At 39.7% G+C, this 24,177-nt stretch overlaps 1 protein-coding gene across 15 annotated transcripts in view; it reads right to left on the bottom strand.

Moving 5' to 3' along the window:
- The window catches only part of SUPT3H (SPT3 homolog, SAGA and STAGA complex component), a 302,304-nt gene that overhangs the window by 76,953 nt on the left and 201,174 nt on the right, over positions 1-24,177 (bottom strand). For all 15 annotated transcript variants that reach the window (XM_054061055.1, XM_054061054.1, XM_054061053.1 and 12 more), the window contains 3 exons: positions 23,990-24,097; positions 23,340-23,528; positions 20,109-20,219 (listed from right to left, as the gene is read on the bottom strand). In XM_054061055.1, coding sequence (XP_053917030.1) covers positions 20,109-20,219; positions 23,340-23,528; positions 23,990-24,097 — 408 coding nt within the window. The remainder of the gene's footprint in view (positions 1-20,108; positions 20,220-23,339; positions 23,529-23,989; positions 24,098-24,177) is intronic.

The raw sequence follows: 24,177 nt of genomic DNA, 5'->3' as shown, positions 1-24,177 counted from the left end.
GCAACAGACACATCTGACCACCAGGAAAAACAACCCCTTATGATACTCACTCAGAAAAACACGTCTCAAGTTTTTATTTTCGTAAAGGCTCACCTTGGACTGCTCTTTTCTGAAGCACAATCTCCTGGCAGAAGGACTGACTAAACTCGTCACTGACCGTGGGTCCCTGGTAATGAAACCATGGTGTGTTTTACGCTGCCTTTGTAGAACTGACTTCATTAATGAGAATTACACCCAGGACAATCCAGTAAGACACCTATTTGCAAAGTTGTAAAAGTAGAAAATAATAGCAAATTCAGCCTTTTGCACATTGGCTCGAATTTCAGACTTCGTAGAAATCTGCAGTTCTGAAAGGGAAGGATCATCTTAAGTACATTTTGAGACCAGATGATGACAGAGTAGCTGAGCTTCCGGTGAAGTCCTACCAATACTTTGGTGGCTGGCAACACAGCTACTGTGATCAATTAGGTTAATTAAAACTATACGGCATGCAGGCTTTAATTCTGAACATGGTTAGAAGGGAGGCAAATGTGTTCCAGCATGTTTTTAACTGTACTATGTACCTCTACAAAGACTTCTGAATGAAGGTCTTGAATCCAGAGAATGGTGAGAAGACAGAAAACTTGAATATAAACACTCCCTGAACACGCTGTCAACACCACTGTCATTCATAGAATCATTGAGGCTGGAATGCATCTCTAGAGCTTGTCCAGTCAAACCTTCTGCTCATAGCAGGGTCACCTAGGGCAGATTGCTCAGGGATGTGTATAGTTGGGCTTGGAATACCTCCAAGGATGGAGGCTCCACAGACACTCGGGGCAGCTTGTTCCTATGCTTGGTTACCCTCACAGCGAAAAAGTTTTTAGTTTTCAAATGCAATTTCAATCTGTGCCCATTGCCTCTTGTTCCATCACAAGGAACCACTAAAAAGAGTCTGGCTCTGTATTTATATGCTGTTGTTATACACATTTTAGATCTGCTAAAGGTCTTTCTGGGCCACAGAATGGTCAGAGGGCTGCAGTACCTCCCATACGAAGACAGGCTGAGAGAGTTGGGCTTGTTTAGCCTGGAGAAGAGAAGGCTCTGGGAAGACCTTAGAGCAGCTTCCAGTACTGAAAGAGGGCCTACAGGAAAGTTGGGGAGAGGCTCTTGATCAGGGAGTGTGGTGATAGGACAACGGGTAATGGTTTTAAGCTGAAAGAGGGTGGACTTAGCTTAGATATTAGGAAGAAATGTTTTGCAGTGAGGGCAGGGAGGCCCTGGCCCAGGTTGCCCAGGGAAGCTGTGGCTGCCCCATCCCTGGAGGGGTTCCAGGCCAGGTTGGATGGGGCTTGGAGCAGCCTGGGCCAGTGGGAGGTGTCCCTGCCCATGGCAGGGGGTGGGACTGGATGGGCTTTAAGGTCCCTTCCAGCCCAAACCAGTCTATGATTCTATGATTCTAATCACTCAGTTTGGGTAAGAGAAGAGTTTGGCAAACCCAGAGTAAAAATACATGTATGTGCTCAGTACAGTCAGCGTTTACATCCTCTCATAAAAAAATAATCCATGATATTAGAAAATACTCCTAAGCCAAAATGTTAATGTCGTCCCTTCCACAAGCCAAGAGCCTGTGTGGGTATAGGCACAAAGAATGTAAATACTCAGAGAGAGACACTAACATCTTGTAATGCCATATGTTTCTGGTATACACACTCCAGACTTCCTAGCAGCTGCATATTTTAATATACATAAACTCATACTTGAAAAATAATAAAATGTATTAGTTTTCCACATTAGGCATTTATGACCTAATTTAGAAGAGTATTACATCTTTATAACTTTTAAAAGACCCATTTTGATAAAACATCCCCATAAACAGACTGAGAAAATCAGGGTAATAAGCATCTGTTGCTGCGTTGTTTTCTTAATGGGGTAATAAAATAATAACACATTTTTATAACTTTTCACAATAATATAAAGTATTAAAATTGAAACCGATATTGAAAAATGTTCCCATGGTCCATTTTATTTTCTTTTTCCACTATGTAAAGTCACAGTACTTACCAGATTAATAATAATATATCTTAATTATGTTTACACAATGGAAATTTGCCAAAGACATTCAAAGAATGGAAATAACTTGTTATTTCCACCACACTAATTAAGATGGTGTATTTAAGTCATTTTATTCACAATACATAAGAGTAATACGAATATTTATAAGAATGTATAGATACTGCATATAGCGATGATGACCGGAATTTTCTGAATGTTTGGAAAAGAGGCTATTCCATTAGCTTTTAAGAACATCGCTGATTTTTTTCCCTAATCCATCTGTTCTAATAATGTATTACCAAAATTCAACTTCTGAAAACAAATGTCACAATTCCATAATCAATAGCTTCTTCTCAAAATCTGATCTTACGTTAGTAGTGATGTTTAATTTTTAGAAAAAAGATCAGACTACATCGCGTAGCACAAAATAATGAATAGGTATGAAAACTGTAGCTTTGAAGCAAAATTGCTACATTTAGAAAGAAAAAATACCACAAATTTTACAAATTATTTCCTCTGAAACTGTGCATTTCAACATCAGGAACTCGGAGTGGGTGAGCTGCTGACCCGCACCCAAGGTGCTTCGGCACATTTACAGTTCATGAAAGCACAAGCAAAGGATGATTCACAGGTCTTGGGGAAAGAAAGGACCATCGACTCTAACTTTGCTGCATGACGCAATCCACACCGTTCTCTTGAATGAGCTCTCCAGCTCCAAAAGCCAAAGGTGAGCTCATCTGGATCTTAAAATTTCCAGTCATGGACAATTTGTCACAATCATTGGTTATTTCAGGAATTGGTTATGTTGTTAGAAATATATTTATGCCTTATTTCTAGTTAGAACTTATCTAGCTTAAAAGTCAAGCTGCTTCCTAGGAGAAGGACTCCTCTACCTAACCTAGAGCTCTGCCATGCCAATATCTACACACATCATGCTGTCAAGGTAGAGGAAAATGCACTTCCACAGCATAGAATCATAGAACAGTTTGGGTTGGAAGGCACCTCAAAGCCCATCCAGTCCCACCCATGGGCAGGGACCTCTCCCACTGGCCCAGGCTGCTCCAAGCCCCATCCAACCTGGCCTGGAACCCCTCCAGGGACGGGGCAGCCACAGCTTCCCTGGGCAACCTGGCCCAGGGCCAATTTCTCCTAGATCTTTGAGCCCTCTCCAATTGTTGAAGTGTTTACTGAAACACAAACACCCAAACCAGAACGATATTTTAGCTGTGCTTGCCTAGTACAGCCCGAAACTCTTCCAGTTCCTATTCCCCTGCCTGACCAAGGACTGCATCAATCCCTTCAGCTACAGCACAGTTATTGGTCCCACCACGTTCAACGGATTCCTCAAGACTCCAGGACACTCTTTCAAAATCACTGCTTTGCAAGATACAGCCCCAGAGCCTGTAAACGTTGCCTATTTTCTTATTTCACAGATGAAATACTTAACATCTGACTCTTAGAATGAAAATAGTTTGCTTACATTTCACTCAGCAAATGGTAACTCAGTAACTCTCCGTCACTGAATTGTCTTCTTCATTCCTTTACAATTCCAATTTAACTTTTTTCCAAAAATATTTGACAAGGAAAATAGACCCTAATTAACTATATTTAGAGAACTGCTAAGAGTCTGCAATGTAAATTTTCCAAACCTGTGACAGTCTCTCTGAATGCAGAGCTCCGGCTGCTCCACCTGTATCTCTATCATAACTACAGCAGCACCAGGGAGTTCTCAGACCAACCACCAATGCTTTACGGTGCATTTGACTCCAGATTTCTCCTGCACCCTGACAGGTGTCCAAAGGTCCTTCCTGTCTGGAGTCAACAACACAAGAAGGATCCAGAATTGTTGGAAGGGGTTCAGAGGAGGCCACAGAGATGATGCGAGGGCTGGAGCACCTCTGCTCTGAGGGGAGGCTTGAGAGAGTTGGGGTTGTTCAGCCTGGAGAGGAGAAGGCTGCGGGGAGACCTTAGAGCAGCTTCCACTGATGAAAGGGGCTCCAGGGAAGCTGGGGAGGGGTTTTTACAAAGGCACAGAGTGACAGGATGAGGGGGAATGGCTTTAAATTGGAAGGAGGAAGATTTAGATGAGACATTAAGAAGAAATTCTTCACGCTGAGGAGTCCCTGGCCCAGGTTGCCCAGGGAAGCTGTGGCTGCCCCATCCCTGGAGGGGTTCCAGGCCAGGTTGGATGGGGCTTGGAGCAGCCTGGGCCAGTGCGAGGTGTCCCTGCCCATGGCAGGGGGGGAACTGGATGGGCTTTGAGGTCCCTTCCAAATCAAACCATTCTCTGATTCTATAAGTCTATGGTTCTACAACAGAATATTATTCTGTGTGTCCACTTCAGCATAAAGTATCTATAACGATGCCAGGGCTGTCTTATCAGAGTCGCATCTTCATAGCATGAAATGGTGGGTATGTCTTGCTTCAATTGATACGTGCCTTAAAAATCCATGACGGCATTTGCACACATGGAGCTTCCTGGCACAGTTTTAAAGAGCTACACAGACGAGGATATCCAAAGCCGAATAGATTGTGTTTGTCCCTCTGAGAAAAGTTTCTCTGATTTGACATTACAATGTCAGTCTCATTTATAATGGTGAAAGTCAGAACTTTCCAGTATCTACGGCTACTTTTGGGGTAGACCAAGGTACTGCTGACTCCAGGCAACCGAACACTGCCACACCAGTTTAAAACAAAATATTACTTTTTTGGAAAAAAAACCCCAATGTTATTAGAAACCTTGAACACACAATGTCTTAAAAATAAAGTTTATGAAGTTGAGAATTAATTCTTTCCATGAAAAAATAAGAAATATAAGGGGTTGCTTCAGGAACCCAAAGGAAATTGTACTTTGATGAATTGGGAAGCGTGTAATAAATTAGAGGAAGCAAACAATGCTACGCATTGTAACCTTTGCTCACAGACGTGGCACTAATGTTTCCTACCTTATAATACAACTGATAAAGATTCTTGGCTGAGTAACTCATGGTGAGTGAGCTTCTCATGCCACTCTGAGAGCTCTCATGTCAAGCAGCCAGTTCAGGCGGAACATGGATGAAGTGGAATTCCTCATCTCGTGCTTATTCCAAATCCTCCATCTCTGTGCAGCAAGAACCTCGTGATCAAGACCACCACCATCAGATATGTGTCATCTCTGATACTGGATGCTCTCTATGTTCACATTGGATTGCAGCTGTAATTTATCTCTTTTCCAAATAACAATCCTAGTGGCACATAGCTGCCTTCCTTACCCTTCCTCCTGATTCTCATCTTCTCACTCAGGAAGTTACAGAAACATTTATGAATCTAGCTTTGAAAAAAAATCAACATTTTCACAGTTTCAGGAAATACCATCACACACCTTTAAAAAAGAAAAACCACAACAAAGCCAGTACTCTCACATATTTCAGGCATTCAAAATATCTGGTCACTTTAGATAATCTGCCATGAGATATAAAATTATGACTCACAATTAATATGCCATGATCACATAAGAATGATTTTCAACATGTTCTGAAGAGTTGCAATTAATAGTTTTTTATCAATTTTTTGAGCCATCCAGTTTCTCTCTTTTGTACCGAGTTATTTCTTCTTTACCACCTAAGTATTACCATAGATAATTAGGGATAAATATGGATCTCATCTACCCGGTAAGCTATTCAACCCCAACTTTCTTAAAGTGGCAACAAGCATACACACTTCTTCAGAAACATATGCTGCTTTGAAAAAAATCTTCCTTGCACAATGGGGAGATTGTTTAAACTTTCCTGTTAACAGATGCAGAAAAAGCTGTATGCTTTTCCTTAGGAGCACCTAATCTACGCTCTCAAACTACACTGTATTTTCTGATGGTAATTTAAGTATCATATCTAAACACCAATTAGAACTGTACTCTTCTTGATAGTAAATATTAATATTCTGTCCTCATTTTTGACAAAAAAAAAAATACCCAAACCCTTTGCTGCCGAGAAAGCTGACCTAGTGAAATTAGTATGTCTCACTTCCAGACCATTTGCAGTAATTCTGCATGGAGACTGCTTGCTTCCAGCAGTTTTATCACCTTCTGCAGTAAAACTAAAACACAGGCATCTCTAGAGAGTCTTATTTTTTTCTTGTTGTCTCAATTCTTTACCATCAAAAATGACAAACCTGTCAGCACATCATCACACTTAAAGACTGACCTGTGCCAGTTCACAGCCTGAAATGTTGCATCCGTACAATTTCCCCAGGCTGGATACCAGCCTCCTCCCCACTTACCAAACCTGCAACATTTTGCAATCCTATGCAAACATCTATTGTGTGAATTTGTCCTTATTTTAATTTATATTGTTTATTTTTATTATTTATTAATTATGAATATTAATATCACCCTAACATTATTTGAATTAAAATTACATGACATTAGAGGTGTACGATCCTTAGGCCATTTGGGAGAAGAGCCCAACTCCCACCTCACCACAACCTCCTCTCAGGCAGTTGCAGACAGTGATGAGGTCTCCCCTCAGCCTCCTTTTCTCCAGGCTAAACAGCCCCAGGTCCCTCAGCCATTCCTCATAACCCCTGTTCTTCCAGCCCCTTCCACAGCTCCGTTCCATTCTCTGGACGCGCTCCAGCCCCTCAAGGTCCTTCTTGGAGTAAGGGGTCCAAAACTGAACCCAGGATTTGAGGTGCAGCCTCACCAATGCCAAGTCCAGCGGCACAATCCCTTCCCTGCTCCTGCTGGCCACGCTGGCTCTGATCCAGGCCAAGATGTCATTGTTCTTTTGGGCCACTGCTGGCCTGAAAGCACTGGTTGAAGCTCAATTGTAACCTGGACACCCGAGTCACAGAGATAACCACAGTAGTAAAAAGCCCTAAAACGTGATTGGTATCTGATTAACTTTTCTCAGTTTCGAGGGTGTTTCAAGATATTCCCTTTCCAGAATTTCCCTTCACTTTGTGATTTTTCTGCTAACAACCTAATACTGACCCAACGCTGTCATCTATTTATATTTAAATCCTTTAAGCATCGTCCAGAACTTTCCGGTAAAGCTAATATTACAAGGTCAGAAGAAGGATCTGATCTTAACTTCACCCTCTGTTATGCTTATCGTTAGTGCTTTTTAAGGACCTCTGCCTATCCTCTCCTATTTTGGCACATACCTTTACAGAACACGCAAACGCATAATTCACACTTCCACAGCTGAGCGGTTTCCATGCTCATTTTCAAAATGAAACACAGAAAAAATAACTGAATCTCAAATTTCAGTCCACCTCTTGCCTAAATTATTCTCTCTCTTCACTAGATATAATTTTGAAACATTCTACCTTTCATCCCAGCAGCAGAAATGCCAGGATCTTGTCTTCTTCATAAAATCTACTACCGGTGCCTTTAAGATTGCCATCATTGACAAAAGAACTACCATAAATTAAATGTCCAGAGAAACCAAACACCAGGAAGAATCACTTTTTCTACAAAAAAAAAATAATAAAAAAATTAAAGTCTTTTACAAAGCAGACTGTTTTCTTAGCTCTGCTTGCTAATATACAATTAGATATAGAAATATTTATAAACTATAAACATCTACTTTTCTGCATCTCTGTTTACATCTCTGCAAGCCCTTTCCTCCTCCAAGCATCCTTTCATCTTTTTCTCCCATGTGCAGAAATTTCACAAAAATAACATTGAAATACCAGAAAAATAAAAATATATATTAGTAATAATACCGAAAGCCTCAATTTAGCACACGCTTTTGTCAGACGGAAGGTATAGTTTATAAATTAAGCAGATGACTGCTTTGCTGAATTGAGGTTTACACGACCTTGAAGTTACAGTCAGAAAGCTGGAAGAAAGCAAAACCTCAAAGGAGGGAAGAAACGCAGAAACCCCACACTGAAATTCATAAAATGTGTTCAGCTGCCTCAAGCCTGATGTTTGCATTTGATTCGGGTGCAGAAATGTTTTCAAGCACTACCAAGTGTGCAGTCAGGCTCCCTCAACCGGGTCTGGTTTGGAGAAAAGGAGAACTTGGGTCTTAAGGAGGTTTCTGAGTAACCACATAGCAGTGTTGCCTTCTGCTGCCTGGAGGACTATCAGAGAGATAAGAGGAGAATGAGCATCACTGTCCTGTGGGATAGAGAGGACACTGGACGCAGACCAGAGGAAATCAAGCACCATTTGTGCCACTGCTCACTACGCAACTATTTTGGCTGTTAGTGGTATCAAAGATTTAAATGAGAACTGACACCTCGCTGTGAGAGGCATGATAAATGGGCAGAAACAAAACACTACATCCCCGCTTCAGCTTCAGAAATATTTTCTCCTCCGTGCAATGCGTCATTCAATGGGTACCCAAGTTTCAGTATTATTATAGGACCTCACAAACAAGAGAACAGGCAACGAGAATGAAATATGACAGATAATAAGAGTTGTAAAAACAGACTGCCATTTGGTTCGGGTGTTACTAAATTATCATCTAGGATGATAATCTTTCTTTCCAGAGTTACCCAGATAAAGATTTTGCATTCTTTAGTTGCAAAGTCACAAATCAGTGACACCAGACATGGCCACAGGTATAGCTTCTGTCCAAGCTCCATACAGGAGGACACGTCTGTCAAGTGTTAGTGGTAGAAATAACATCTAAAATTGAGACCCTGTTCACAAGAAATTAAGTTCCATGTGACTGTCTTCAACCATAGATTAATTACAACTCAAACAGTTCTATTACATGATCCTGAAGTTCCCATAACGTTTCACCCAGACAGCTCACATCCTGTGCTACAACGCGGTGCAGCTTTGCTGCAGGCTCACACAGCTCAGCCCAGCCCAGAGGTGAAGCGATAACTCCGAGCAGAGTTTTAGTTCATAAAGCACTATTAGATCTTTCAGGGAGAAAAATATGAATGGGCACTCATTTTCAAGGGAAATCTGAAAAAAAATGTACAGAGCGCAACTAGAACCACTCATCTTGCATTATCACAGAACCACAGAATCACCAGGTTGGAAAGGACCCACTGGATCATCGAGTCCAACCATTCCTAACACTCCCTAAACCATGTCCCTAAGCACTTCATCCACCCGTTCCTTAAACACCTCCAGGGAAGGCGACTCAACCACCTTCCTGGGCAGCTGTTCCAGTGCCCGATGACTCTTACTGTGAAGAATTTTTTTCTGATATCCAACCTGAACCTCCCCTGGAGGAGCTTCAGGCCATTCCCTCTAGTCCTGTCCCCTGTCACTTGGGAGAAGAGCCCAGCTCCCTCCTCTCCACAACCTCCTTTCAGGCAGTTGTAGAGAGTAATAAGGTCTCCCCTCAGCCTCCTCTTCCCCAGGCTAAACAACCCCAGCTCTCTCAGCCGCTCCTCGTAAGACTTGTTCTCCAGCCCCCTCACCAGCTTTGTTGCTCTTCTCTGGACACGCTCCAGAGCCTCAACATCCTTCTTGTGGTGAGGGGTCCAGAACTAAACACAGTATTCAAGGTGCGGTCTCACCAGTGCTGAGATTATATAAGTACCTGATGTTGTCCAAAATCTAACAGACTCACATGAACATGAAACCCGCAGAGAGCTGCACTGTTATTCTGTTTAATAACAATTAAGAAAATAAACACATTGTTCTTAAGATTCTTCAGTTTTGTTCTTCAGAGTCTTCAATTATTGAGTTTCTATTTATTAACCTTTGTACCAGAATGTACATGCTACATAGATGGAATGCCATTATCTTTACAACAATTAATGTAAATTATTGAAGATGGGCATGCTTATGTATCTTCCCTTTCTGTAATATCCTGGAATGCTTAATTAAGTGACCTTTTTTTCCCATTATCTGCTGTAGAATTGTATTTGCTTACCTTACCCTTGAAATACATATTTTATGTATAACACATTATACTGCCTTGAGCAAAGCACCAGAAGTCAGACTCTCATTTATACTACAGTCTTTTAAGCCTCTCAGGAGGCACATAAGAACATACACTTCATTTAAAAAGTAATGTATTCTTACCCTTGGATCCTTCTACATCGGTACAACTGTGTGTAAAATGTCTCTATTTGAATCCAGCCATACAGTCAGAGAAAAATAATTACATAAGGCTTAAGATCAGGAGTTGCTTTGTTTTATAGGAGTGATTGGAAATGTCACAGCTTGCTTATCTTCTCCCTAACAGAGCCAGTAAATTTATTTGTCGAATTGGATATTTTTTCTTTTTAAATTACTAGATATGAAAAGTAATAAAATCTTACACCGTGAGCTCCTACGCTAAGCAATACCTGCAGCGCAACGTGCTTGAACAGGCACTGACACAACGGAGCAGCAACCCTCCACGCCGCTGTGCAAACTACATCAGCAGAGTCATTTCATGGCAGCATCTCCTACCTCAACAGAACCACAGCTACACGGCCTGAAAGCCTCGCGCGCTGCTTGCAACAATTCATGTACTGTGTTGTGTAGGGAGACACTGATGTATGTGTAATCCAAGAATTTTAAATGTCCCGCAGGATATCAAATACTATCCAGACCGTTTGTAAATACTTTCCCAGCGCTCTGCAGAAAATGAGCCAGTTCTTTTCATATCTACTTTAAATGACATTTTTGTCTTATCTAAAAATCTATGTTCCTGTTCAATAAAATCATCTGGGCAACTTACTGTTTCATCAGGACTGCAAGCTTATGCCTTCATTAATAAATTCTGCTTGAGCATTAAGATTACCCCCAGTAGAGACAGCTGGGAAACTGCAATATAAAGTCAAGCAGCACATTTAATGACCAGTGAACTTCTGGAAACTTAGTCCAAAATGATACATCATCGTGTCAGACGCTCTTAAGCAATATGCAGCTTGGTCTCCCTCTTTAGAAACACGAAACCCCCTGAAACCGCTACCACAAATGGTGAACCTTTTAAATTACTGCCAAGCCACCTGCTTTTCTCTGGGAAACTTCATAAAACTCTCCAAATTAGTAATGTCATTAAGTAAAGCTTACAGACCTGTTGTTATTCCGAAGGAGTATTAGTTATGTAGTTTAAGGAAACCAGTGGGGAGTTTTATCATGGAAAGAACTGTCAGGTATATGTTACAATCTATTCCAAATGAATGCTTTAAAATATTCTTACACATCCTATTCTTTCACATTTTAATCTTTCTGATTAAAAGAAAACTGCATCACCATATTTGAGACCTTATTACTCTCTACAACTGCCTGAAAGGAGGTTGTGGAGAGGAGGGAGCTGGGCTCTTCTCCCAAGTGACAGGGGACAGGACAAGAGGGAATGGCCTGAAGCTCCACCAGGGGAGGGTCAGGTTGGATATCAGAAAAAAATTCTTCACAGTAAGAGTCATTGGGCACTGTAACAGCTGCCCAGGGAGGTGGTCGAGTCGCCTTCCCTGGAGGTGTTTAAGGAACGGGTGGATGAAGTGCTGAGGGACATGGTTTAGGGAGTGTTAGGAATGGTTGGACTCGATGATCCAGTGCGTCATTTCCAACCTTGTGATTCTGTGATATTCTTAGGATTAAACTTATATAATGAAGAAGTTCAGTTCAGGAGAGGGTATACTAAAGATCCGTAATTTAAGCATCTTCAAGACAGCAGTAAGGGCCAGATAAAGCAAACATCCGATTTTGTATTTTTGAATAGCACTGGGAGAAACAGTGCTCAGATGGAAGAGGGAGCCCGACTTCCCCTCTTCGTTCTCTCCTTCTGAATGGTTCTACAGAGCGGGCAAGGATGGATTATAGGAATGCCTTCTGTCGAGGAGTCGGCCAAAACCGTACCATCTCATCTTGGAGTAATTTATCCAATAAGATGATTTAGAGGACAGTTCAGTGGCACCATTTTTGGAAGGCAAAAGCAGAGGGGAAGGAATATAAATCAGAGGTGACTGGCAGGTAAAGGATATATGCAGCAATCAGCCAAACCATGTGCACACTGGCACAAATTCAACAAGATCATTTATAAAAATTTTAAGTCAGGAGTACACAAAAGGGGGTCTGGTGCTAACTAAATCCACAGATAGATTACACACCACCGAAATAAACACTTCCAGATGCTGGCATACAAAAACCTTTTACAGAAAGAAATGTTTTCTTTCATAAATCTGAAAGGAGGAACCTTGGGCTGGGGGTTGGGAGAGAAGGGAACAAGATTTCCAAGCTGAGATTTGACTTCCTACTGGTTTATAGAATAATAACTCATGTTTTTCAAATGCACAGTGTTAACACTGTAGAATAACAAATAACTGCAGACAATAGCTTGAAGTATAGACAAAGAAATCACAAGGATATAACTGTTTAATGAAATAAAATGCTTCTTTTTGTTTTCAAAATGAGAAGAAACTATAAAAATGTCAATTTGACTTCTTTTGTATCAGAAACTGAATGTATAACTAAAGGAAAAGTTTAAAAATGCCTTTTGACATATTACATACATTTCATTTTTCAAAAGTGCTTAAGAATGAAATCCTAACTTCTTCAAAACAGGTATTATTTGATTTTGAACATCAATAGAGGCAGCATATAATATATAGGACTCTAAATATCAGGGATCTTTTATTTGGTTTCTATGTATTTAATTTCTTTCAGAAACGGCACCCAAATTTTTTTATTATTCAAGTGCTTTAGAAAAAATTAGATGCAGTGAATCCACATTATACGCATTGAAGAAATTATCGAAGACTGTTTTCCAGAACTACTTCTTACTACTATTTTGGCCTGAAACATACAGAAAGTTCTTTCCATTAAGACCAAGTGGCAGAGAAAATGTGAAGCTGCATTTTTCTTGACATTTAAGGCACCTAAAATAAACTTGCTTTTTACAGAGTCATCAAGCTCAGCTGTAAATGTAACACTGCCAAGTCCACCACTAACCCATGTCCCCAAGTGCCACATCTACTGCATAAAGTCCAAATAATTTAAGTCTCTGCCAAACAGCATTCTCTGGTGTCGCATGTTCTCTGTGCGGGGAATGTCACAAGCACCGTCATAAACATGGGTTTGTAAATATTCATTGTTTTATGATCCTTAAGCAATTTTATGAGAGTGCAATTTTTAATAAGAGAAGGTTTAGACTAGCAAGTCTTTTCACACTGAAACGACTTGGAGCCCGAAGGAAAAGTCTCCTCAAAAAGTAAATACTCAAACAAAAGTTGGTTTTGCCCTCTGTTCACTCAATATGCCCTATTACACACGTAGACGCTGCTGAACAATGGCCACTGTCTTCCAAGGGTCTGTGAAGGATTACAATTTACTTTTATTAACTCAGTTTCTCTTTCACTAAATAGCTAAAACATTTCATTTCAGAAGTGGCATAAACTAGATGGGACAAAGAACGTGTTTTGGAAACTTATTCTTTTTGTTTGTGGTCTTCGACTGTTGTAGTTGACCATTTTGGGTTTAATTTCACTGTAGATGCTAGCGGTACTTTTTACTAGAAAAAAAATTACTAGTAAAAATTACTAGCAAAAAGTACTTTTTACTGCCCAGGGAGGTGGTGGAGTCCCCGTCCCTGGAAGCGTTTAAAAGACGGTAGATAAAGTAATCAGGGATCTGGTTTAGTAGTGGGCGGGGACAGTTGGACTCCATGATCTCAAAGGTCTTCTCCAACCAAGCAATTCTATGATTCTATGATTTTGATCCCATTCAAATCCTGAATCTTTCTGAAATCAATGACACTGCCATGTTGTAAAGTAAGTAAGAGTCCAGAACCGAAGTTTCATGAAGAAAGAGGGATGTACTCAGATCACGCTGCAGGACAGGGCAATTTGATTTCTCCAAATGATTACCACTGACTTCCCATTGAACTGCAAATAAAAAAATAAATTCTGTACACGTAAGAGAATTAATCCTCTTACCGTCTTCATTCCAGGTCGCACTGCAATGTGTCTAATAGTTAGACCACTCATGCAAATGAACCATGAAATGATCTAATAGTTTGGTTATGATCTCCATATAAAGGGCTGTAGCACCAATACTGTTGCACTTGAGATCTTTGCATAAATTGAGCCGATGTTTAACAACTCAGGATATTCTACTCCTCAACTATCTAAATGAATGACAAGAAAAAGAATGTGTGTAGAAGAGCGCATCTAGAGACAGATGCTATATAAAAACATTAGAATATTCATATATATTAATTTCATAACAAATTATAAATACATATCTCAATACAAAAATTAATCCTATGCAGACAAATTTCCCATTTTCTTTGACCAAGGAAGCAAGATTTAATACACATAAAACTTGTCACTTCCTTAACTTAAAGAGCATAGAGAAATAGATCCTGGTACAGCACATGGAACTGCACTGTCCCATGTGATGGAGCAACCTATTTCCTGCTCCTGTCTTACAAAAGGCAAAACTGAGTACCATCCTATAGTTTTACTAGTGCATATATGGATAAAATATACACGTAGACTACCTTAGACACGATACGATGCAGAAGAATCTAGAGTACACTTGCTGCTTTCCATTGTGGCTTGCACTTGGAGACAAAACCTAAATGCTCTAATTATGTTAGTCGTTTCCACGTAGCTATTAAGGTCAAAATAAATGCACACGGATCATTTTCACTAGTTTTAACGTTAGTTCTTCTTTACTATATGATTATAAAAGTTTCAAAGTACTCTTTCTGTCCAAACCAACATCCATCAAATGCTGCTAAAGAATAAATTAGACAATGCAACTCTTCTTCCAAAACTGCCTAATTAGGAACATTTATCACCAAATCGGATGGAAGAGAGGGTCAATCACAATGAAACAGCAAAAAAAGGGAGAGATGTCAGAAAATATCACTGCTCATGCTTTACAAATACATATTAAGAATCTTAAGAAAACAGTCCCATAAGGATGTGCATTTTTTTTAAAATACTCTCCTATATGTGGTTTTTAATTAGAAATAAGATCTAAATCCTACACACGGGACTGTGTCATTTAGCAGTAAAAGACAATGTCCAAGTTCTCCATTTTAGAAGTAACACTAGTATTTGCAAGTGTTCTATAAAATACAGATTACTCACATGATTTCCTTTGGAAATCATTTTGGAAAGAAAGTATGTTTGCATCTGGCAACTAAAATGAGATTAATCTCAGTTCCATCAAGGTTCAATCAGTCAAATCCAGCAAGATTCTGTGAAACCAAATTAAAATAGGAATCACATCAGTACAAATCAGCAGCAGCAAGGTTCTGACACATATGCCTCGAACTGCAGCAGAATGCAGTTAATTTTGACCATTTTAACACAGGTCGACCTAGGTCAACTCTTTCTCAAAGCTGAAAGAATGAAGTTGGCAGGAGTTCTATCAGGATGAGAAGGGTGAGACATTGGAACAGGCTGTTCAGAGAAACTGTGGATGTCCGTCCCATCATTTCAAGTGTTCAGGTTGTATAAGACTCTGAGCAACCTTATCTAGTGGAAGATGACCCTGCCAATGGCAGGAAGGTTGGATTAGATGACATATGAGGTCCCTACCAACACAACCCTATCTACGATTCCATTATTAATATCCTGCACTGATATGCTGGCAGTGGAGAACCTAGAAACCGTGGAATCCCTATACTGGGCATAACTTCTTAATTCATTTTAATATCCTTAGAAGCCTGAAATGAGAGGATATCCATTACCCCACAGTGTGCTTTTGTTTCCTCACTACCAGACTCAGTCCGCATGACCCTGCCAGCTGGCCTGCAAGTCCCTGTGTTAGCGTTTCCATTAGGAATTCTGTATGGCAAGAGTTTCTCACAGTCAATAAGCACCTGGATTCATATTCAAAGACACTGAGCTTTGGTTCTGCTCTTTCTCTTCCCTTGTCTCATTGTGGTGTCACAGGCTGAGACGCGTTACGCTGCTGTTCTTTCAGAGAAAATCACCAAACACAGTGTGCCAGGTATTATCCCGTTATTATCAAGAGAAATAGTCAATGGATGTTACCAGCAAAAAGTCTATGGTTTGAGTTGCTCATAACACGTGCTACACAAATCCCAGAGTCACAGCAATTACGATGGCTGCTAGCGCTGCTCACCTCTCCAATTGGTTTAACGCTTGAAAATACTCTCTTTTTGTAAAAAACATCCATCTAACAAAACCTATAGATATCTATCTGTCTTGAAACACTTATTTCTTTACCTAGAACAATGTATATCAATTTTTGGATAGTGACATAATTGGTTCTAGGCTAAACAGTCACGGATCCATGAAGACTGCATTTAGGAAACACATCTCAATTCTTCAGAGGAACCTCTTCACACAACTAAGCAAAGCAGGACACTAACGTAAATTCATACTCGGTTAAACACTGGATGCCGAGTGCAGATTCTTGGTTTATTTAGGAATAGCTCCTTCCTGAAGTACTGAGAAGCCATTAGGATCTCCAGTCAAGTGGATCCTTAGATATAATTGGTTATGTTATTTTTTTTTGCATTGGCTAAACTATCGCAAAACTCTTTGCTTCTCTCCCTCTGGGAGTCGGAAAAACTGGAGAAAAGATGGGTAGATGAGAAAATACACAAAAAACTGTATGCCAATCCACTACAGAAAATTAACTTCTCCTTCTTCAAGGGCTTCCCTTCACATATTCACACAGTGCACAACTCCAATGACACAATTCTCTATCCAGACATACAAGCACACTTTTAGTCTAAGAACTGAGAAGTCCTGGCTCACCAGGCGTGAGGAACGATATGAAGGAGAGAAACAAAAGAAGACAAAAAACTATAATGCAGAAAAAAAAAAAAAACCTAATTGATGAAATCCATATTTTAATATCAAGGGCTGTTAGAACATTTTTGTCTGGTCTTGTTTTAAAATGCAATCATCTGCCTGGAAATTTTCATACTGAGAATATAGATTTTATAGCATCTCACAGTTTTAAATGGGGAAACAGTAACAGATACTGTCCGGGTCCAGACTTCCATTCATTTCTCCAGATGTACTACTGATTTAAACTCAATCCGTTTGTACAGAGGATTGTGTTGTTCAAAACCCAATGTTGTCAAATCATAGACATTAAAAAAGATAGACAGTGAATTTCAGGGTGATACCAAATGCCTCACACTAGGCAGCATGGCAAAGCGCCAAAAACCAGCTCCAGTTAAATTAAAAATAATCTCTCAAACGAAAAAGAAAATGTTTGCTCTGTGTCTCAAAATGATTGGCTGGAATGAGACGGAAATTACTTAAAATGAAAAAGTAGCTCAGAGCTGTCCATTATTTCTTACTAATATACAGCAAGGGTAAAATTCCCCTGTAAATCCTTCTTACTGCTCAGCAGTCACGTACCTAAGAAAATTTCAGAATAGCCTACAAATTAAAATAATTTATTAAATCCCAATAACTGTACTCCACTAAAGTTCATGTACCATTACTTTAGAAGACAGGAACGTGTTTACAGTGATTCCTTTTTCTTTCCCCAATCTTTTCAAGTGTCAGCACTCAAGAGCAGTCACATGCTCTTGTTTTCAAAAAACAGTTGTTGAATACTTTAGATGATTTATTTTGCCTATTTTTGCTTGCATATTTCCTGTGTGTTCCTAACACGTGTCATGGTATTTGAGACAGATAAGTACACAATTAGGTTTGTAGGACTGATTCTATGTCCTGTAGAAGTATCATAAACTTAGACTGGAGTAAGACAGTGTTCTGGCATTGGCAGACTTAACACCTGTTTCTTCTTACTGTTGTAAGAATGTGGAACTGTCTTTCACTTAGAGTTCTGTCTAAGAGACTGGACACATTATGCCTCACAAAAATGTTTGTTTCGTCATTCCTTTCTCTACTTTTGTAGTAGAACTACGAACACAGTCTAGTTCCATCAAAAAAAGTCCATGTAAAACATCTGGGCATGCAGAAAATTCTTTTCTCCTCACCTCCAGCACTTTGTCAGGTCACCTATTGACTGTAAAATCAGATCTGATGTGGAAGAATGATCAACAGGTTTAAGGGAAATGGAAAAAGACGATACGCAAATGTTTATTTCCTAACTTCTCTACCATGACCTTCAGGTCAGTTTTAAGGGTGGAAACAGATGAAAGCATCATTTGGCTGAATCTAATGACAGATACCTGTTCAATGTTTCTCTCTGTGCAGTTTTTAATGTGTCACTGCAGAACCACAAGAAACACACCAAATAACCTTTTCCCTTGGCTTTGTCATCCAGTCTAGGAGGCCATGCAGACACACAAAGAAACTATCGTGACGGTGGTGGCAACAGGAGAAAGCAGAAATTACTCAAAAGAAATATTGCTGCAGCAGTGTTCAAAGCACCTACACACACTGTTCTTAATACAACAGTTTGAGAGTCTGGCAATATGAAAAGGTAAGGTCAAAGGAAGCATCAAGCTACCTTCATGCTTTCTGCACCTGTGAGGAACTTGGTTGGGGTACTTTCATGTTGGACAACTGCAATAGCAACGTTCATCTCCAATGCTGCCAATGTGGGCACTGACAAGAAAAGTGAGCAGATTGGCAGACCTAAAGGTATGCTCTGTGACATCTCTCAAAACGCTTTTCCTGAACTCTCTCATTAAAAAAGGAATCGTATTGCAGCTCCACAACATCTGTATGCGCCCAGAAGATGAGCCTCGTCTCGTCCTTGCTTGTTCAGAGGGAACAGATCTGCTCATCTCATCAACCACGTTGACAGTAGGTAATGTCAACAATTAAACTGTTCACTTTGTTGCACTGCTCAGGAAGTTCACATGTTGAGGGCATTAAAAAATCAAACCCCAAACAGAATATTTTGTTATATCTTGAAGTCGCAAAGAATTTTCAAACTTTGCTTAATAATTAATCAAACCACTTTTAGAGGGTCTGGGAATGAAGATACCTCTCTGCAATTGTTTTCGTGAGCTCTTTACTTCTTTATAATAAAACGCAACACATTCTCTACTTTCAGGAGCTATTGCCATCTTATTGGCTACATCTCTTAGCAAACTTCTGCTAAACACATTCCTTTGTTTTGGACTAGAAATTCTGCCCTAGGATTTACATGATGTTACTCTAACATTTGTGAGTGGCAAAAGAGAGAGACAATATTATGTAAAGATAATTCATTGCAAATACATATTAAATGTAATTAATAAACAAAACATTTATAGCCATTTATAAAAGCATTCACCAGTTCCGACACTAGGAAAAAGCAGACACTTCACATACTCATTTGTTCTTATCTCTTCATTTTCTCACTGAGGTCAAGTCCCACTATTTCCTTGATATTTATGGCCTTCAGATACTTCTGTATAATTTTTATGTAGACAAATTTTCTCCAAATTCAGAATAATTTTCCTTTCCTAAGTCGCACCCCCCTCTAAAATGCACCATTTCTTCCTGAGTTTTAAGAGTTCAGATCTAGTTTGGTGTTCTTTGTTCTCCCCGCTCGCCCCTAATGATTTGTTTGGCTTTCATTCTTTCCAAAATGCAGATATTCTGAGGTAGGCAAGGATATCTGCCACATAAAACAGCAGATCAGAAGAAAATGACCCCGGTTTGTGACACTGGAGACAAACTACTTTCACATTTTTATCAGCTGAGAAAATTAAATAAAGAATTTGTTTGGTTACTCTGAACAATGGATTTGGAATTTGCATAGAAAAAATGATGGTAAAACCTCATAAACCATCAGCGTTTTACCACAAGCTCAGTTCTATTACATTTTATTGGAGGTTCAAAGTTGTCTAAAGAAACCATTCTCTTCTTTCTCCAACCATAAATGTGTCACTTGAGAGTTCAACTTCCAATAGCAGCAGTATCTGACACGTGGATAATTTTAGAATATAAAGTGCTCCTCACCATATTGGAATACATATAATTTAAAATAACTGTAAACCTAAACTTTGCAAAAACAGAAAATTCAAACACTAACAAAAAAGCATAATTTGTAATTGAAAGAAAATAATATTTTAAAGGAAAAAAAAAACTTTTTTGTCCTTCCAAAAAGAGACAGAAATTACTAAGTTTTATTTCCCGAGAGAATTACGCCACTTTTATAAAGAAAATTACAGTCACCACAAATTGCTCTCAACAATTCCAAAGCTTCTTCATTTGACCACTTGAAAATCAAAGTTCTTTAAGATTATAAATATAACTTTTTTAACTCTGTTATTACGTACTGTGAATGGGGAAAGGGGGCCAATCTTGTGGCCGTAGCGTCGAATGGCCTCTCTGATGTGGCTGGGCTGGATGGCATCGCTTTGAGCCTCTACACCACAGGCTGCAGTGCTCTGCAACAGAAAAACACATAAATTGTTGCTAAATCAAAAACACACAACAGACCTACAGTACATAAAGTATGAAAATAAACCTTTATTAAATGGACCAATTTTTTTTTTTTTCCCGAGGATACACATCATTGCTGCCACACACTAAATTGGAGAAAAAAAGCTATTAACAAATCAAAGAAGACTTTTACATGAACTTTGCTTAAGAGTCCCAAAGAACACCATATTTGTCCTCTTAAATCTTTCACCTAGTGCTACTGTATGTTGCAATTGAAAAGAGCAGAAAATGTTCAAAATGAAACGACAAGGTCATATAAGTCGTACTGCAACAACCACAGAAACTATTTTTAAACCATTTCAGGCTCTCATTATGATGTCAAGGGGTGGGGAAAATATTGGACGAGTACCCAAAGTGGAAAGCAATCTGACACCAAAATCACCATTGAGTAATTTGAAATTTGAAAATGAAACATGTGACATAATAGTGTTAGAGTGAAGCAAAAAAATATTTTAATTACCTCAAACTGGAATGTTTTTGAATTTCTAATGACTTTTTGGCTTAAGGACGCTAAATAGGAAAAATAAGAGTCCATTGTTGCTGGTCAATTGATTTTACAAAAATATTCCCAGGATTTTAAATGAAAGTTACTCTTTTCTCCTTGCTCATCAAACTGAAATGTTGGGTTAGGTCCCACCTGGACACAGCTCCTTGCCAGAAATCAGATGACTTATCCGAACGGTGGCTTCTTGGTAACCAAATTCATGAAAATAATATTAGCGAATGCACTAAGAATGACAAAACCTTGAGGTACGCACTGATGTGTAATGTACACGCAGATATGGTCCCCTCCTACAGTATAGTTTGGGTTGGAAGGGACCTTAAAGATCATCCAGTTCCACCTCCTGCCATGGGCAGGGACACCTCCCACTGGCCCAGGCTGCTCCAAGCCCCATCCAACCTGGCCTGGAACCCCTCCAGGGATGGGGCAGCCACAGCCTCCCTGGGCAGCCTGGGCCAGGGCCTCCCCACCCTCATAGTGAAGAAATTCTTGCTAATGTCCAGTCTAAATCTGCCCCTCTCCAGTTTGTACCCATTCCCCCTGGTCCTATCCCCACAAGCCTTTATGAATAGCCCCTCTCCAACTTTCCTGTAGCCCCTTTCAGGTACTGGAAGGTCGCTATAAGATCTTCTCTGAGCCTTCTCCTCTCCAGGCTGAACAACCCCAACTCTCTCAGCCTGTCCTTGTGGGGAAGGTGCTCCAGCCCTCTGATCATCTTTGTAGCCTCCTCTGGACCCGTTCCAACAGCTCCATCTCCTTCTTACATTGAGGATTCCAGAATTGGACACAGTATTGCAGATGAGGTCTCCCAGGAGAGGAGCAGGAGGGCAGAATCCCCTCCCTCCCTGCTGGCCACGCTGCTTTTGATGCAGCCCAGGACACAGTTGGCCTTCTGGGCTGTGAGCACACACTGCCGGCTCCCGTCGATCTTCTCATCGACCAGCACCCCATGTCTCTCTCTGCAGGGCTGCTCTCAATCACGTCATCCCCCATTCACACTATATATTAATGCCTTCAAACTTGGGATAGTTTTCACAAAACATTTTATTTTCAAGAGTGCCAGGTCCACTGGAGCCAGTGCGCGCATACACAGAATTGTTCATAATACGATTCTTCCCTTGCTGATTGACATTCCAAAAGGGAATATGAAACTCAAATATTTTCTGCTGGACTGGGCCTTCATGAACTAAGAATAACATTCTTCACCAAGTGAACTCGTTTGTCTCAATGCCTCAGTTATATATCCAGTATATGCCCAATCAAATTGGATAAGTCATGGGAACATTTCATTAAAACTGTTTAGAATTCACTTTTTAGAATATATTAACTTTTCAGAATATAATTACTTTTAAAGGCATTAAGTCAAACACTAAGAATTTAAAATAAACTCACGACACCAGTGATATACAAGGTGTCAATAACCCTCATCTCCAGCTAAATTCTCGTTCCTAGGAATTATAATGGTTATCAGCCACAGAAATAAAACATAAACAGGCATAATATACCAAAAGGAAAAGGAAAAAGCAAAAGTCTTCAGAGAGGTTTTTAGATTCTTTAAAGGCCTCCTAAACAGAACATAATGAGGGCAGAGAGAAAGTGGAAGGTACTGCGAGTAACTACAACACTGATGACACTAGCAGGAAAAAAATAATTTTTTCCTATTTGCCCTTGTGAAAATCACTGGTTTAACTCTGAAAATTGAGTATTTGTTTGGAGAATAATAACACAGATGAAAAAATCCCAAGTCACTCCATAGCTTTGCATCAAAATGAGAACTGCCATCATATTTTATTTTATTTTACTTCAAAAAAAGCCCCAAGTGTCTAACACGGTGCTTCCTATCTAGTTTATTTAATCAAATCTCTTTCCCTTGTGGTTTTAAGGTACATCTATCCCTCTCAGATAGAATACCAAGGCTCTACAACAGAAGACAGGAACTGTTATATTTACATTTCACACTCTGAATAGGAGACGACCATATTTTATGCAGAGTAAATAAATATTTAGATTGAATGCAATCAGCTGGCATAAAAATAAAGCAGGTCAGGCAAAGTTGTTATAGGCAAAGGCAGCAGTGGCCTGAGGCTGCCGGGAGCAGGAAAATCACCACGACCTCTTTGCTGGCTTTGTTTACGCTTTGACACTCAAAACCTACCCTTGCTGCTACTGTTAGCAAAGAGGATGATTCTTTGGGGAGGTGTTTTTGGGCTGCAGAGGAGCAGTTGTTATCTCAACATATTCAGTTTGCAGGCATTACTGAGAAACTTTAGCCTAATTCTGATAGAAAATACAACCAAACCACATATTTGGCTTTACAAAACCACTGGTAGTTAACTTTTGATATAGGTTAAAATATTCAATAGGTTATAGAGATTCATTATTATATTTAATATATTAATATTATATTAATTCATTCTATTTAATAGATTTAATATTATATTTTTAATAAAATATGTACTATTTTATAGTTTGTAATATTTTAAATGACACACATTATTTCCTGAAGATGTTTCAGTCTCTTTTTCTTTCCCCCCCCACCCCCCCAGGCTTGTCCACTAAATACCTTTTTTCTTTTCCTTTGTTTGGATTTCGTAGAGTCCTGTCCAATTCCACCATTCCCCAGGGCGCCGGATGGGGTTTTCCCAAGATGTTGCTGTCCTGCTGATGCCGGAGGTGTGGGGGTAGGAGGTGGTGTGTTTTCAGGAGAGTCAAGATTGGTCTTGACACTTGTAGATTGCCCTAAGAGGTGTGGCTATAAAAGCAAGATGTCAAACACCCATTATACAGTCAAATTGCAAAAAAAAAAAATAATTATCACCTTCTTAGAGTTACTGTTAGAAGAGATGCGATAGAGAATTCAATTCACTGATTCTAGAGGTTACTTTAATTATAGCGATGCGTGCAATACAGTACTTGCTGCATTTGCCACTGTTGACAACTTTAACCCCCAAATCTGCAGCAGAGCCTTCAACAGAGAAGGAACTTCCACCCCAGAAAAGAGGATTTACCTTTAAATATAAAGATGCTAGTAAGAATTTAACATTTGGAACTCTAATTTGACATCAATCCTTCTAAATTCATAACACCAATGCTCAGAAGCTCCATAACATAAGCCTGTATCAATAGCAGATTCAGTAACATCAACTTCGAAAGTAACAAACTAGGAAATACATGTAAAAATAACGCTTTAATATGTGAAAAAGCAACATTTACCTCAGTAGTGTTGTGATACTGTATGAAGGTGGCAGATATGGCATGACTGAACGGGTCACCAGCTTTGGGAACCATGTCCTGCTTAACCAAAAGGGCCAAGTCCACCAACTGGAGGGGCAAAACCAGATGATAAACAGATAGGTTTACTGACATGGTGCTTATTCTGAATGTCATCACAACAATGACAA

This window comes from Cuculus canorus, chromosome 3 (assembly GCF_017976375.1).
Source record: "Cuculus canorus isolate bCucCan1 chromosome 3, bCucCan1.pri, whole genome shotgun sequence".
Classification (NCBI taxonomy): Eukaryota; Metazoa; Chordata; class Aves; order Cuculiformes; family Cuculidae; genus Cuculus; species Cuculus canorus.
This window is presented reverse-complemented; position numbering and strand designations above follow the sequence as displayed.